The following is a 15024-nucleotide window of genomic DNA, read 5'->3' on the forward strand; positions in this document are numbered from 1 at the left end:
ATACTGCAACTAAGACCTGATGCAGTCAAAATAAATAAATACTTAAAAAAATAAATTATAAGTTCAGTTCCTACAGTAAAAATATCTATGAATTTAAATCTTTTCACCCAAACGTATTAACATTGCCTAAAGTCTTTTTTTCTTTAACAAGGCAGTCTCTCTCTATATATATATATACTCATACAACACTATTATAGGAATTTATTACTTATTAGATACAGAGAAGTACTCCAAGGGTGTGGCAGGGATAGGTTTTTCAAGCAAGTCAAGCAGTCCTGGGGACAGGCTATTGTTTCAAATATTGGGGATGATGGAACCCCCATGGAGGGATCTTCTGGGGAAATGGAAGGAAGAGTTAATACAGGATGTGGGAGGGGAGAGCTTCAGACAGTTCCAGTCACCAGAGAGCATACTTGTTTCTATAGAAAAAGATAACGTCAGCAACAAAATTTGCCCAATATCAATTTAAGTAAATACTTTCCCAATTACTCAAGGCTCAAAACGTTCCTCTTTTGTATTTGGAATAGGGCAAACAATGTTCTAGATTGTTGTTTAGTCAGTTATGTCTGACTCTTTGTGACCCCATGGACTATATATCGCCAGGCTCTTCTGTCCATGGGATTTCTCAGGTAAGAACACTGGAGTGGGTTGCCATTTCCTCCTCCAGGGGATCTTCCTGGCCCAGGGATCAAACCCTTGTCTCCTGCGTTGGCAGGCGGATTCTTTACCACTGAGCCACCAGGGAAGCACAATGTTCTCAGTGTCTCCCCATGTGTTTCTTTCTAAGAAAAACATTGCAGGCAGAAAGCAGAGTGTCTAAGGGACTTTCTGCCTAGCTTTTACATATCAGAAATCCAGACATCGCTCTGCTTTGTTAATTGTTTCACCTGAAGTGGTAGGACAGGGCAGGGAGAAGAAAGCTAAAGGGTAAAGATAAGTGAAAAAAGTTTTGGTTAAGAACACATAAACCATAGGAGGTGAAAGGGAGGTTCTAGAAGGAGGAGACATACATATACCTATGGCTGATTCTTGTTGATATTTGGCAGAAACCAGCACAATATTGTAAAGCAATTACCCTTCAATTAAAAGCAAGCAAAGTTTAATTTTTTAAAAAAGAAAATATTTTTTAAAAAGAGCACATATACTTTAATTGAATATCAGTCCCTCAACACGAAGCTCTTCCTCACCCATAGCACGTACAGCTTAAGAATGGATGCCAGGTATACACGGAATCTAGAAAAATGGTACTGATGAACCTATTGCAGGGCAGGAGTAGAGATGCAGATATAGAGAACAGATACAGGGAGGGTAAGAGAGGGTGGGATGAATTGAGAGGGTAGCACTGACAAATATATACTGCAATGTATAAAGCAGACAGCTAGCGGGAACCTCTATAGGACAGGGAGCTCAGCTCGGGGTTCTGTGATTACCCAGAGGGGTGGGATGGAGCTGTGGGAGGGAGGGAGGCTCAGGAGCGAGGGGACATATACATACATATGTGTGTGTCTGAAAACACTTTGTGTTAGTAGAAACTAACACAATTGTAAAGCAATTATACGCCAATAAAAAAAGATTGGATGCAATGAGAGAAGAAAGTGGACCCTGGCAAGCCAGCCAGGCTTCCCTCACAGTATTCACTTATCCAAACAATAAACCTACAGTCAGCAGTGGTGCAGAAACGGGCAGAATGGTGGAATGGTTGGCCAGAAGCTCACCAAGGGAAAATTACCCCTGAGATCCCAACAAGTCCCAGGTGTGTCATCAACTAGAAAACTCCAGAAGCATTGTTATGACCGCCTGAGGCAAATAGCCTGACCTACCTTTGGGCGGTTCACACATTTCCAGCCTTGGGAAAATCTAGGGCTGGGGGAGGCTTGGTATGATTCACCATCACGAATTGTTCTGCACAGTCAAAACTGGTAGAAAGTATTTATTATGACACTCTTCATCACAGATGAAGAAAAATAAAGGTTTCTAAACAAAGTCACAGAGGGGGTGGTGGGTTAGATCAGCAACCCCCTCTCAACCACAGTGAAGCAGGGTTCCACTTCCCAGTCCAGGTTCCTTGGTGGCCTAGGGAGTATTGCGAGGGAGACGGGCAGGGAGAAGCAGTCTACAGGAATCTGATCTACTCCAAAAAGCACCAGAATGGCACAGTATTATTATTATTATTATTATTTTCCTCTAAAGTAAAAACATGAAGTTTCACCATCACCCTTAAACAAAAGACTCCCCAGGAGACGCAGGCCCAGACTCTGGGTTTTATACGAACAACCGGGAGCCGTGCATGTACTTGTTGAGGGGCCACAGGTTGCTCTCGCCCCTGTTGGAGGTGCGCCTCTGGCACTGCTTGCAGCGCCGGTACTTCTCACATTGGTCCAGCAGGAAGAGCTTGTCGGAGGCCCTGCAGAGACGGAGGAAGAGAGGTCATTGGCCAGCGCCCCCTGAGTCCTTGCTGCGTGCCTCACCTGGAAGCTGGAGCCAGGACAGCATTCAGGAGCAGCGTTGGGTCCCTGCCCTCCAGGAGCTTCCGGTCCATCCATGATCCCCCACGCTGCCACCTGCTGGTCACCCCAGGAAGGCCATCTCCCGCGTCTCCTTCCGGGTCAATACAGGCTCTGAGCGGTTCCTTCCTGTCTGACCCCAAGTCCTCTCCACTCAGCCAACCTAAACCCTCAGAGAACACAAGACTCGCCCAGAGTCACACAGCGCCAAAGGGAAAACTCCAGAGCTTTGGTGTTTGCTGCTTGGCCCTGTGTGGGGCCTTCACCTGTCGGGCTTCCCAGGAGACACCTTTTGAGAGAAGATCAAGCCATTGAGCTGCTGGTTATCAGCAAACAGTGAAGACAGGGAAAACTAGATTTCAGTGAAAAGACCCAGAGGGCCAGGAGCCTCTGGAGAGTGGAGGGCAGGAAAGGAAGTGGAGACAGAGAAAGAGGACAAAAGCAGTTGAAAGCAGAGATGAAGGGATGGCAGTGGCTGCTTTTCCACTTCAGCCATTTTCCTCCATGATGCAGGACAGTCTCCACGGTGTTCTCCCCTACCCTATCAAAATTCCTGTACAGGTGGGATTCTGTAAAAAAAAAAAAAAAAAAAAAAATCACTGATAATACTCAAAGGAAAAAAAAGAAGGCCTTGTCAATGGGCAGGGGAGACCTACCTGGCTTCCTTTGGGGATAGGAAGGAGTATCACAAGCTAACTGCATACAAAGTGAAAGTGAAAGTCGCTCAGTAGTATCCAACTCTTTGCGACCCCATGGATTATACAGTCCATGGAATTCTCCAGGCCAGAATACTTCAGTAAGTAGCTGTTCCCGTCTCCCGTGTATCTTCCCGACCCAGGAATTGAACCAGGGTCTTTTGCATGGCAGGTAGATTTTGTTTTACCAACTGAGCTATCAGGGAAGCCATCTGCATACACGTGAACCTTAATTTTGCTTTTACTTTGTTTTCTTTTTAACACCAACCAATTCCTCCTCCCTGTCTGCCAGCCACTTGAGTCCCTGCCCACAGCTTGGCCTACATCTGGTGAGAGGTCCATTTTGCTGTGTCCATGGAGCAGTCAGGCCATCCTGCCACTCAAGCATATGTTGTGTCACTATCCTTTATCGCAACATTAGCCAAGCCTTCTTCCAAAATCCAACCAAAATCTCCCTCACACTAATCTTATTGCCTTTTACCTGCTTTTTCACAACATTAAGAAAATGGTTTAAAATATCCAACTTCCCTTTCTCTTCCTCTTCTCTAGGCCAAACAACCCCACTTCTTTGAAATCTGTTTTCCACATCATCCCTCATTCTTTCATTGGCACAAAATATGGGTTCTGCCCATTAGAAAGACAGGTGAGGAATGCCTTAAAATCTAAAAGGAAAAGGTTAGTTACAGATCAAGATCCACTGTAACAACTTTTTAGGATAAAACTTTGTTGATAATTAGCAATTGAACGTTACTTTGGTATTTTCAGGGTTTTGTAATGTTTGATTGTATAGACTTTGTTTCTTCAAGTTTTTAACATTCGATGAAATCATACCTTATATGTGTAAAGCATTTTCAATTTTTAAAGTATAATGTTTTTCTATCTCTTTATTTGATCCCCCAAATTCCTGTGTTAGCCAAGCCAAGCAAATGTTTAATTTCACCACCTTAGAAATAAAAAATGAGGCAAAAAGTATTAGGTGCCTCTCCAAAGTTAGTGTTAATTCTTAAAAACATCCAGATTCCCTGACTCTAGATTGTAAATAGATAGCAGGGGAGAGTGAGCAGGAATATAATACATTTCAGGAAGGTGTTCTTGGTTGGGCATCTCACTTTTCCGATTGCCAGTCTTATCCACAGCCCCTTGAGTCTGTTCTTATGAGACCATTCCATAAGCTTAACATGCGTTCAGGCAGAAACACTCTATTCCTATTTCCAGCTAATTATTTCCAAAGAGAATTTCCACCCTCCTCCCCTCTCCCCAGGCCTCCCAAACCTCCACAAAAAGAAAACAAACCTATTACACAGAGGCAAAGATCAGCACAGAGATGGCAAACATATAGCACACAACACAGCAGTTGCCGTCCCAGGTCACGGCAGTATTTCCCACTGAACCCAGAATTCTTTCCTCCTCACTAAACTCTCTAGGCAGTCAACGCTAATAAACTGAAGTTGACACTTAAAACCTATCTGTCATCCCAGGATTAGCAGGAACTAAACAAGATGCAGAGGGGATTTGCTTTGCAAATAAAACTTCAGGTGCAATCAGGTATTACCGCTCAAAAGCCTTCTCCTCCAAGTCTCGATGCTTCTTCATGACAGCACTCCTTTCCCAGTCATCCTGTAAGCTTTGGTTGATTCTGTTCACTCGCTCAAGCTCAGCATTTCTGTCTGCCAAGTGCCTAGAGAGAACAGAACAGTCTGATTCCATTTGTGATACTGGGAAAGGCACTAGCTTTAGGAGCCCCATTCCTTTTATTCTAAGTTAAACAGAAAACTTCCTGGTTTTGTTCCCCACCCTTTGAAACAGACTAAGAGACATGAACACTGTAAAAACATGGTGAAACTCCTGCAAACAATTTATGGATCTAAGGCTTCTCATCACCAATCTGGTTTTAAAGGTAGTATTAAAACCTCCTTTCAATTAAATTCAGCTTTAAAAGCCATCTATTTCCTTTGAGGCTAATTTAGCTGATCTGAAGATTCATCTCACATGGTTTCCCATACTTTGTTTCTTTCCTTTTAGTCCAGACTCTCACCTGTCAGTAGCCCGGCCACCAGTTCTTCCAGGAGTTTTACAAGACAATGTAGACAGGCATATAAATGAATGGTTAGAAAGGGAGGGGGAAGCAAATGACTAGGCAAAAGAAAGTGAATCGAGAATGTATCCAACATTGTGAAGAAAGTTTAAAAAAAAAAAAAAACTGTTTGATGAGGGTCACGTCGTCAAAGAAATGACTGCAGTATAATATCTCCCTTCAAGTAGAGTGTTCCAGCATTCCCAATGTTGTTTCTACCTCTGATCAAACACATACTCACGGCTGTTGTGAATCATCCTAAACTGGCCTCAATATAAATGTGTCTCTTTCCTGCCAAGCTAAAACTCTTACAGTCAGTTCTCATTAAATTCTGGAAGGGACTTCTCTGAATGTGACCCTTGATTTACCCTGCTGCTCTGAAGACTCTTGTGTTACAGGTACCAACCGCCACTAGGTGTCAGGACCCGCCAATAAAAACCTGTCACATGCTTTGTGCTGGTTCACTTATTCTAAAATAGCACAGCCACATTATCCTCTAACAAGCGTTGATTCAATAGCTATTGTGTGGTCATTCTGGAGATTAAGTAGGATAATGTACAGAAAGTGCCAGTTCCTATCACACAATGGGAGTTCAGTGACTGAATGGTATCTATTATACACATTTTTCATAACCTTTTTTATCTTTTCAGTTTTTTAAATTATAGTAAAAAAAACACATAAAATTGACTTTCTTAACCATTTCTAAACATACAGATATGGTGTTAAGTATATTCCACTGTCGTGCAATCAGTGGGAATATATCTAACATATATAATACCTTTTTCACTTTGCAAAATTGAAATTCTATACCCATTAAACAACTCTCTACTTTTCCCTCCCCTAACCTCTGTTAACTACCCTTCTACTTTGTTTCCATGAATTAGACTACTCTAATTACTACTATGATTACCTTATATAAATGAAGTCATACAATGTCTTTTTTTGTGTGGCTGGTTTATTTCACTTAACATAATGTCCTCAAGGTTCATCCACATTGTTGCATGTGTTAGAACTTTCTTTTTAAGGCTGCATAATATTCCATGTATGTGTATGTCACACTTTACTTATCCATTCATCTGTGATTGGATATTTGAGTTGCTATTTCTTGGCTATCATAAATAATGCTGCTATGAACATAAGTGTGCAAATATCCCTGAAAGAGTATGCTTTCAAATATTTTGGTTATGTACACAGAAGTGGAATTGAATCATACAGTTCCAGAGAAATACCTATCTATTTCTGCTTTAATAATTATGTCAAAGCCTTTGACTGTGTGGATCACAATAAATGGTAGAAAATTCTGAAAGAGATGGGAATACCAGACCACCTGACCTGCCTCTTGAGAAATCTGTATGCAGGTCAAGAGGCAACAGTTAGAACCATACGTGGGACAACAAATTGGTTCCAAACAGGGAAAGGAGTATGTCAAGGCTATATATTGTCCCCCTGCTTATTTAACTTACATGCAGAGTACATCATGAGAAACGCTGGGCTGGAAGAAGCACAAGCTGGAATCAAGATTGCCGGGAGAAATATCAATCACCTCAGATATGCAGATGACACCACCCTTATGGCAGAAAGTGAAGAGGAACTAAAAAGCTTCTTGATGGAAGTGGAAGAGGAGAGTGAAAAAGTTGGCTTAAAGCTCAACATTCAGAAAACGAAGATCATGGCATCTGGTCCCATCACTTCATGGGAAATAGATGGAGAAACAGTAGAAACAGTGTCAGACTTTATCTTTTTGGGTTCCAAAATCACTGCAGATGGTGACTGCAGCCATAAAATTAAAAGACACTTACTCCTTGGAAGAAAAGTTATGACCAACGTAGACAGCATATTCAAAAGCAGAGACATGACTTTGCCGACTAAGGTCCATCTAGTCAAGGCTATGGTTTTTCCAGTGGTCATGTATGGATGTGAGAGTTAGACTGTGAAGAAAGCTAAGCCAAAGAATTGATGCTTTTGAACTGTGGTGTTGGAGAAGACTCTTGAGAGTCCCTTGGACTGCAAGAAGATCCAACCAGTCCATTCTAAAGGAGACCAGTCCTGGGTGTTCATTGGAAGGACTGATGCTAAAGCTGAAACTCCAGTACTTTGGCCACCTCATGCGAAGAGTTGACTCATTGGAAAATACTTTGATGCTGGGAGGGATTGGGGCCAGGAGGAGAAGGGGACAACAGAGGATGAGATGGCTGGATGGCATCACCAAATCAATGGACGTGAGTCTGAGTGAACTCCGGGAGTTGGTGATGGACAGGGAGGCCTGGCGTGCTGCGATTCATGGGGTCACAAAGAGTCAGACACGACTGAGTGACTACTGAACTGAACTGAACTGAGAAAGGATCTGAGTTTCATATCTTTGTGTCCACTTGAGCAGGACAACACATTTGTGACTCACATATGGACAATGCTGGGGTGGACAACTCTTTTCAGACATTGTCCTGTACAGGGAAAGAAAACTATGGAAAGTTAACTTGAGGGAGAAGTAGGATCAAGAAAGTTTGTTTGAGACTTTGTTGTTATTGTTTAGTCTCTAAGTCGTGCCCGATTCTTTGCTACTCCATGGGACTGTAGCCCGCCAAGCTTCTCTGTCCATGGGATTTCCCAGGCAAAAATACTGGAGTGGGTAGCCCATTGCCTTCTCCAGGGGATCTTTCTGACCCAGGGATTGAACCTGTCTCCTGCGTTGGCAAGTGGATTCTGTACCACTGAGCCACCTGGGAAACCTCAACCAAGTAATACATAGCTCCAAAGGGATATCCTTCTTAACCCAACCTGCAGAACCTAGATGTCACCTGTGAACTTAGCTGCCCAATGGAATCAACAGAAAGCTTTTAAAACTGTGAAATGCTAAGTACTTCAATTTTTTTTAATGGAGATTAAAGAGTATTTTTAAAACTCTACAGTAAGAAAGCAAACACAAAATAGTAAATATAGCAAATAAATAATGTGATAAAAATGGGTATGAGACTGAAACAGATACTTCTCCAAACTTATGCTTATCAAAAGGGAAAGGGAGTGGGGGAGGGATAAATTAGGAGTTTGGGATTAACAGATACAAACTACTATATATAAAATAGAAAAGCAGTAAGAGAACTATAGTCAGCATCTTATAATAAACCATAATGGAAAAGAGTATGAAATAAGAATCTAGATAATGCATTTGGAATACATTATTGGTTATCTTACATCATTATATAATATGTATGCTTATAGAAACATGTATACATAATATTCCTTTTAAATGGGTCTGTTATTCATTTCAAAGCTTTTGTCCATAGGTTGAGTTGTAGGGACGAAGCAAGATAAAGCATATAATAAGTGTAGAACAATTATTTTGCACATGGTAACTCTTCAGTGTGTTCACTGTTATGATTGCTTCTCTGCAGGGCAGAGAGGAGGAGGAGGAGGAAAGAGCCAGGGGTCTCACTCTTTGTGTGTCCTCTGAAGCATCAGCAAATCCCGCTTTTGGTCCACCAGCTGGTGCAGGATGGCTCTCCTCTTGTTGTTAGCAGCGGCCTCCATCTGATGCTTCATGTAATTCTGGTCTCTCTTTCGCTTTTCCACCATCATCTCACCCTCATTCTTACCAAAGATGGGCTTAGAAGAGTCTGGCTCAAACACAGGCAGCTGAGGGCATCTGTTCTTTATCTGAGGCAGAGACACACAGAATGCAGATTATAGTTATACCAGGGACTAGACATCAGGCACAAAGCCATGGCATAGCAAAAACCAGCACCTGGGTGGGAGGAACAAGGGCCTCAAAAAACACCAAATGGATAACACAGAAGGGCATTCATAACATTACAGGATTCACACATATTTTTAGAATGCTATTGAAACACTGCATGCCTTTTTAGGGGAGGGTGGGGATTCTAGCTTTTCTATTTTTTTCCCTAAACAAAGTAGGAAAAATAATAAAGGAATAAAACTGCAAACGTAGTTATTTGGTAAAACATACACAAAAAAATCTGGATAGGAGGAGAAGCTTATTTACAACAAGGAAACACATGTAAATTACAGTAGTTTGCAGCGTATATGGGAAACATTAAACAAGTTAAACGTGCTACATGGACATCACTGTTTACAGCAATAAAGGAGAGAGAACACTTATTTGGGGACAGATATACCCACAAGGTCCAGGTTTTACAGCATCAGTGCAATCTATATTACAGCTAGTTAATCAGTTTAAGAATTGTTCCCAAATATGGCACGTCTCCAGCCCTTGGCAGTTCATTCCTACAGATTTCAATGACTCCATCCTTGGGGACCAAAAGCAGCCAGAAACACTGCAGTTTTAAAGTAATAATTGTCACCTTACCTGGGCATCCAGAGCTCTCTTGTAACACTGTGTTTCTTCCATCTTATCTTTTATATATTTGGCTCTTTGCGCAGCAAGTCTGGCAGTTACAAATAAGAGAAGGTGAGGGCACAGTTTCTTACAGAGTCTTTCGTAACACAGATTTATGTCAACAACATGTGTTTAATAAATATTAATAGGAATAAGAACCTGGTAAACAAAAAGTGATATTTTTTCCTTCCAGGAACTTTTACTTTAAGAAAGAAAAGAGAAATCCAAATCCATAGGCTAGTAGACAAGGACAGCTGATGCTGTTGTTAAGTTACTTCAGTTGTGTCCAACTCTTTGCAACCCCATGGACTGTAGCCCACCAGGCTCCTCTGTCCATGGGATTCTCCAGGCAAGAACACCGGAGTGAGTTGCCATTTCCTCCTCCAGGGGATCTTTCCAACCCAGGGATCAAACCCAGGTCTCCTGCATTGCAGGTGGATTCCCTAACTCTAAGCCACTGGAAAAGCCCTCAGACAAGACAGACAAGTAGAGAATAAGCAACTGACCAACCATATTTTCCAAATGCACTGCCAATAAGTCAGGCACCCCTTTTCCCCACATGCTTAAAAAATTCTAGATAAGAAAGCAGAAAATGTCTATAACACAATAAAATGATTCATCACAAGATTCCTTTATAAGAAAGATCTTCCTATTGTAACACGCATCTGTTTTATGCCACCTCCACGTGATCTGTAAAGTGAATATAACAAAACATATGCATTTTATAGAAAACAGCTTTTTGGCCACAGAATCTAGCTGCTTATTTGTTTTGGAAGTCTCTCTCTCACACCAGCAGCCTCCTTAATTTCTCTCCAGTAGTAGAAGCGTATTCCCTCTAGCATGTTTGAACTCTGTGGCCCTGGCCCTAACCTAGGTCTCCGATAGCCCATGCAGGACAAATCAGATTCTTTCCTAAAAATTTGGAATTGAGATTGAAATTCATCCAAGTGTCAGCTGGAATACAGACAATATCAACTAAGGAGCTGTGGATATTAGCAGATGGAAAGCATTTTTACAAGGATTTTAGACCCTGGTTTCAGCCTTCCTGGGTCTCCCATACATTTCTGCCCTTGGGTTCCATGGGACCCCCCTTCTTAGTTATAATAAAACTCAGCTTTGCCTTGAGATCATCTGGGAATAACAGAACGAAGCCTGCTCAAGACAAGTCCTTTCTGCCATCTACAAGGATTAGCGACCACAAAACAGCTCAAAATGGGAACTTCCCTGGTGGTCTAGTGGTTAAGAACCTGCCTTCCAATGCAGGGGATGCAGGTTGGATCCCTGGTCAGGGAACTAAGATCCCAAATGCCATGGGGCAGCTAAGGCTGCAGCCCTAGAGCCTGCACACCACAGCTAGAGAGAAGTCCACAAACCACAGCGAAGACCCGATGCTGCCAAATTAATAAAGTTTAAAAATAATAATATCTTGCTTAAAACTACAAAATGATACTCTGTAATCAAAATGATTATAAGCAGCCATTGTTACTATGATGATAGTTATAATAATGCTGGCTTTTTCTCGTTTCTAATGAAGTGTTATGCTATGGTACTGGCTGCTAGCTGGGTTAATGTGCACAGCTGTATTAACGGGACTACCAGCAATGATTCAATCCTACAGGGGAAGAAGTGTCCCATGAACATTCCAAACCCGTCTTTTCGGAGACTCACTCCTCTGTGAGCTGCACTTGTTCCAGGCGGTCCATCAGCTCTCTGTTTTGCCTTTGCTTTATGTCCTTTTTCCGTCTGTGATCCATTTGTCTCAAGAGACTTTGGGAATACTCCTCTTGCTTAAAAGCATTAATCTCAGGACTGAGTGGCCGTTTATCAAATAGGAAGGATTTCTAGAATGAAACAGAAGCAACTCATTTATTCTAGAATCACAAAAGGCATCAAAGAAAGTGAAAGTGAAGTCACATGGACTGTAGCTTACCCGGCTCCTCCTTCTATGGGAATTTGCAGCCAAGAGTACTGGAGTGGGCTGCCATTTCCTTCTCCAAAAAGCATCAAAGAACAAAGGTAATCATTCAGAAAATGTCAACCAGAAAACATTAAGTTATCATATTTGCCCAGTCTTCAACATGGCAAATAGCTAGTGACCCACAGATTAATTGACCCACAGATTAATTAAGTGTGACCCACAGCACACTTAAGGATGAATCTGAATAGTACTGACCACAGCCCCATAACTGAGAGGGAGATGAAAAAGGACTTCAAGGAGTAGGTCCTCCACTAGTACTTACACATTTTTACTGAAAGAAGAAGAAATTGAGTGAGTGCAGAAGCATCAGCAGGAATGCAAGGGGGTGGAAGAAGGAGAATATAGCACCTACTTGGGCCTGGCCGATCCGGACACTGGGAACCCAGCCATGACCAAGAACAGAGGCCAACAGAGAGCCTCACTCTCACTGATCCCACGTGCTGGTGCCAGAGACAGCCGGTCACAAGCAACAATGCACAGATAATTTAAGAAATTAATGTGTGCTATGAGGGCTTCCTCATGGCTCAGTGGAAAAGAGTCCACCTGCCAATGAGTAAGACTCAGGTTCCATCCCTGGGTCAGGAAGAGTCCCCTGGAGAAGGCAATGGCATTCCACTCTAGTACTCTCACCTGGAAAATCCCATAGATGGAGGAGCCTGGTGGGCTGCAGTCCATGGGGTCGCCAAGAGGCAGACACGACTGAGCAACTTCACTTTCACTTTTCACTTTCATGCATTGGAGAAGGAAATGGCAACCCACTCCAGTGTTCTTGCCTGGAGAATCCCAGGGATGGTGGAGCCTGGTGGGTTGCTGTCTATGGAGTTGCACAGAGTCGGACATGACTGAAGCAACTTAGCAGCAGTAGCAGCAGCCAATGCATAAGACGTGGGTTCCATCCCTGGGTCAGGAAGATTCCCCGGGAGAAGGAAATGGCATTCCACTCCAGTATTCTTGCCTGGGGAAATCCCATGGACAGAGGAGCCTGGTGGGCTTATAGTCCTTGGGGTTGTAGAAGAGTTGGACATGAACAGCAACAAGGTGCTATGAGGTCTTCTTTATCATAGCAAGTAACTGGATGGGGTTAATTGGTTATTAGGGAAGGCTTTTATTAAGGTGGTGACTGGGTCACCTCCACTGCAAATATCAGGGACCCATACAGATGGAACAGCAAGTGCAAAGACAATAGATGAAAACAAGCAGAAAGAAGGTCTATGTGGCTGAGGCATAGTGAGCAGGGGGAAAACACGGCTGGTGGGCTCAAAGAGAGAGGTGGGCCAAACCAGGGGGATGTGAGAGGTCAAGGTCAGGTGTTTAGACTTATTTTAATTCAATGGAAGGCCATTAGAGGCTCTATATGGAGAATGGCCTATACTGGTGAACAGTTTTAAAAGATCACTTTGGCTTCTATGTGGAGACTAGATTGTAGGAAGGCAGGCAGCGAGCCTACCTAGGAAAGCATCACAAAAGTTGGACCTTCTAGAAATGTGGCTTGGGCTAGGGTCGGGTACCACTGAAGGTGAAGAGATGCTGGATACATTTTGGAGGTGAAGGCAAGTGGGCTTAAAGATGGCTGGATGAGGGGGCACGGAGGAGAAAGGATCTGGGATCACTTTAAGTAAGGGTTCATGCAACTGTCTGGCTGGTGATGCCACCTGCTAAAATGGGAAGGCTGGGAGAACAGGTTGAGAAAGGAAATTGAAACTTCTGTTTTGATCTTTTTCACTTCAAGCATCTACAGTTATAACAAAGAGGAGATTCAAATTGGGCAGTGATAAACATATAATCTGAACCTTAAATCTACCTAAGAGGAGAGAGAGATCAGGCCTACAGCTCAAAATCATGGTGCTCTCTCTTCCTCACTCCCTGCTGCCCCTGACCGGAAAGTTTTGCCCCCATTCACTTCTTGACCTAACTTCTGTATGCCGGGAAGTCTTCCCAGATGTCTGGTCTGGGTTAAGTGACTCCCCTCTTTGCCCTGTTCAAAGATTTATCATAGCATTTAGTTTATCACACTCTTGTCTCTTTAAATCTGTTTCCCCCATTATCCTGAAAAGTCTTTACAGAGGGACTTTGTCTTATTCTTCATCTTTTACTAGTACAGTGGCCGGCACAAAATAATTCAATGAAATGTCTGATGTTAAATAAAGAAAATCTGTTTTATTAGGTATACATCCAGAGTGTCACATTACCTGGATAGTGAGGTAAAAAGAAGCAAGATCAAGCAGAAATAAAGGTAGGCACATCATGATTGAAAACAATTAATGGCAAGGCAGATGGCTCACCTCCCTCTGAAGCTGGACTTCTCAAACTTATTGCTTAGTCTTTCAGTCGTGTCCAACTCTTTCGTGAACCCATGGACTGTAGCCCACCAGGCTCCTCTGTCCATAGGATTCTCCAAGCAAGAATACTAGAGTGGGTTGCCATGCCCTCCTCCAGGGGATCTTCCAAACCCACAGACTGAACCTGCATCTCTTACATTGGCAGGCAGATTCTTTACCACTGAGCCACCTGGAAAGCCCCTCTCAAACTTAAGGAAGCTACAAATCACCTAAATGTCTTATTGAAATGTAGATTCTCATTCTGTGAGGTGTGAAGTGGCACCCTAGATTCTGTATTTCCAGCAAGTTCCCAGGAGATATTTGTTCTCTATTTAGATCATCTAATCCTGGGGCATCCCTGGTGGCTCAGAGGTTAAAGTGTCTGCCTCCAATACGGGAGACCTGGGTTCGATCCCTGAGTAGGGAAGATCCTCTGGAGAAGGAAATGGCAACCCACTCCAGTATTCTTGCCTAGAGAATCCCATGGATGGAGGAACCTGGGGGGTTCAGTCCATGGGGTCTCAAAGAGTCGGATACGACTGAGTGACTTGACTTAATCCCGGGGCAGGAATTTAATACACTGTTCTCCTAGCCCCACCTCTCCCAGGTCCCACCTGAGAATTGCTATCCGTGGCAAGCACTATAGTGACCAACAACAGGAACTGTATTGTGAATGTGAACATGCGGAGGCAGACAGTGGACCACTCCTGCCTTAGAAGGACACTTCAACCTCGCACACACAGCCTTACCACTTTTTAAAAATGGCACAACATGCAATATGAGTAGACCCAAATGCTCACAACTAGGGCAGGCATCAGCCACAAAAATTTTGAAAAGATTCTTACATAAAATTCAGGTTTCTCATTCTTGTGGATTCTTATAGCTTCAGCAACTCCAAGATTATAGGCGGCATTCTTTTGATTCTGTTCTCTGCTAGCCAGACTTCTCATCTTTGAAAAAAAATCATTACATGTTGAAATAGAGTCTTTAAAAATTTAATTCTACTACATTAAAATAACCGAACTAAGGTAGAAACCTGCCTTTGGGAGGTAATGGTACTTTCTGATGTGTTTATATATGTATTTTTTAAAGTGGGCTTTTGTT

General features: G+C 42.8%; 1 protein-coding gene across 4 annotated transcripts in view; it reads right to left on the reverse strand.

Moving 5' to 3' along the window:
- Positions 1-1916: 1916 nt before the first annotated feature.
- The window catches only part of CCDC81 (coiled-coil domain containing 81), a 40107-nt gene continuing 26999 nt past the window's right edge, over positions 1917-15024 (reverse strand). For 3 of the 4 annotated variants that reach the window (XM_027959609.2, XM_012101609.4, XM_042237857.2), the window contains 6 exons: positions 14766-14870; positions 11293-11465; positions 9595-9673; positions 8704-8924; positions 4752-4877; positions 1917-2404 (listed from right to left, as the gene is read on the reverse strand). In XM_027959609.2, the coding sequence (XP_027815410.1) occupies positions 2263-2404; positions 4752-4877; positions 8704-8924; positions 9595-9673; positions 11293-11465; positions 14766-14870 (846 nt within the window). In that variant the 3' untranslated portion in view covers positions 1917-2262. Of the gene's footprint in view, positions 3074-4751; positions 4878-8703; positions 8925-9594; positions 9674-11292; positions 11466-14765; positions 14871-15024 lie in introns of all 4 variants that reach the window. The other variant, XM_012101607.4, reaches the window with a different exon arrangement.

Source organism: Ovis aries, chromosome 21 (genome assembly GCF_016772045.2).
Source record: "Ovis aries strain OAR_USU_Benz2616 breed Rambouillet chromosome 21, ARS-UI_Ramb_v3.0, whole genome shotgun sequence".
Classification (NCBI taxonomy): Eukaryota; Metazoa; Chordata; class Mammalia; order Artiodactyla; family Bovidae; genus Ovis; species Ovis aries.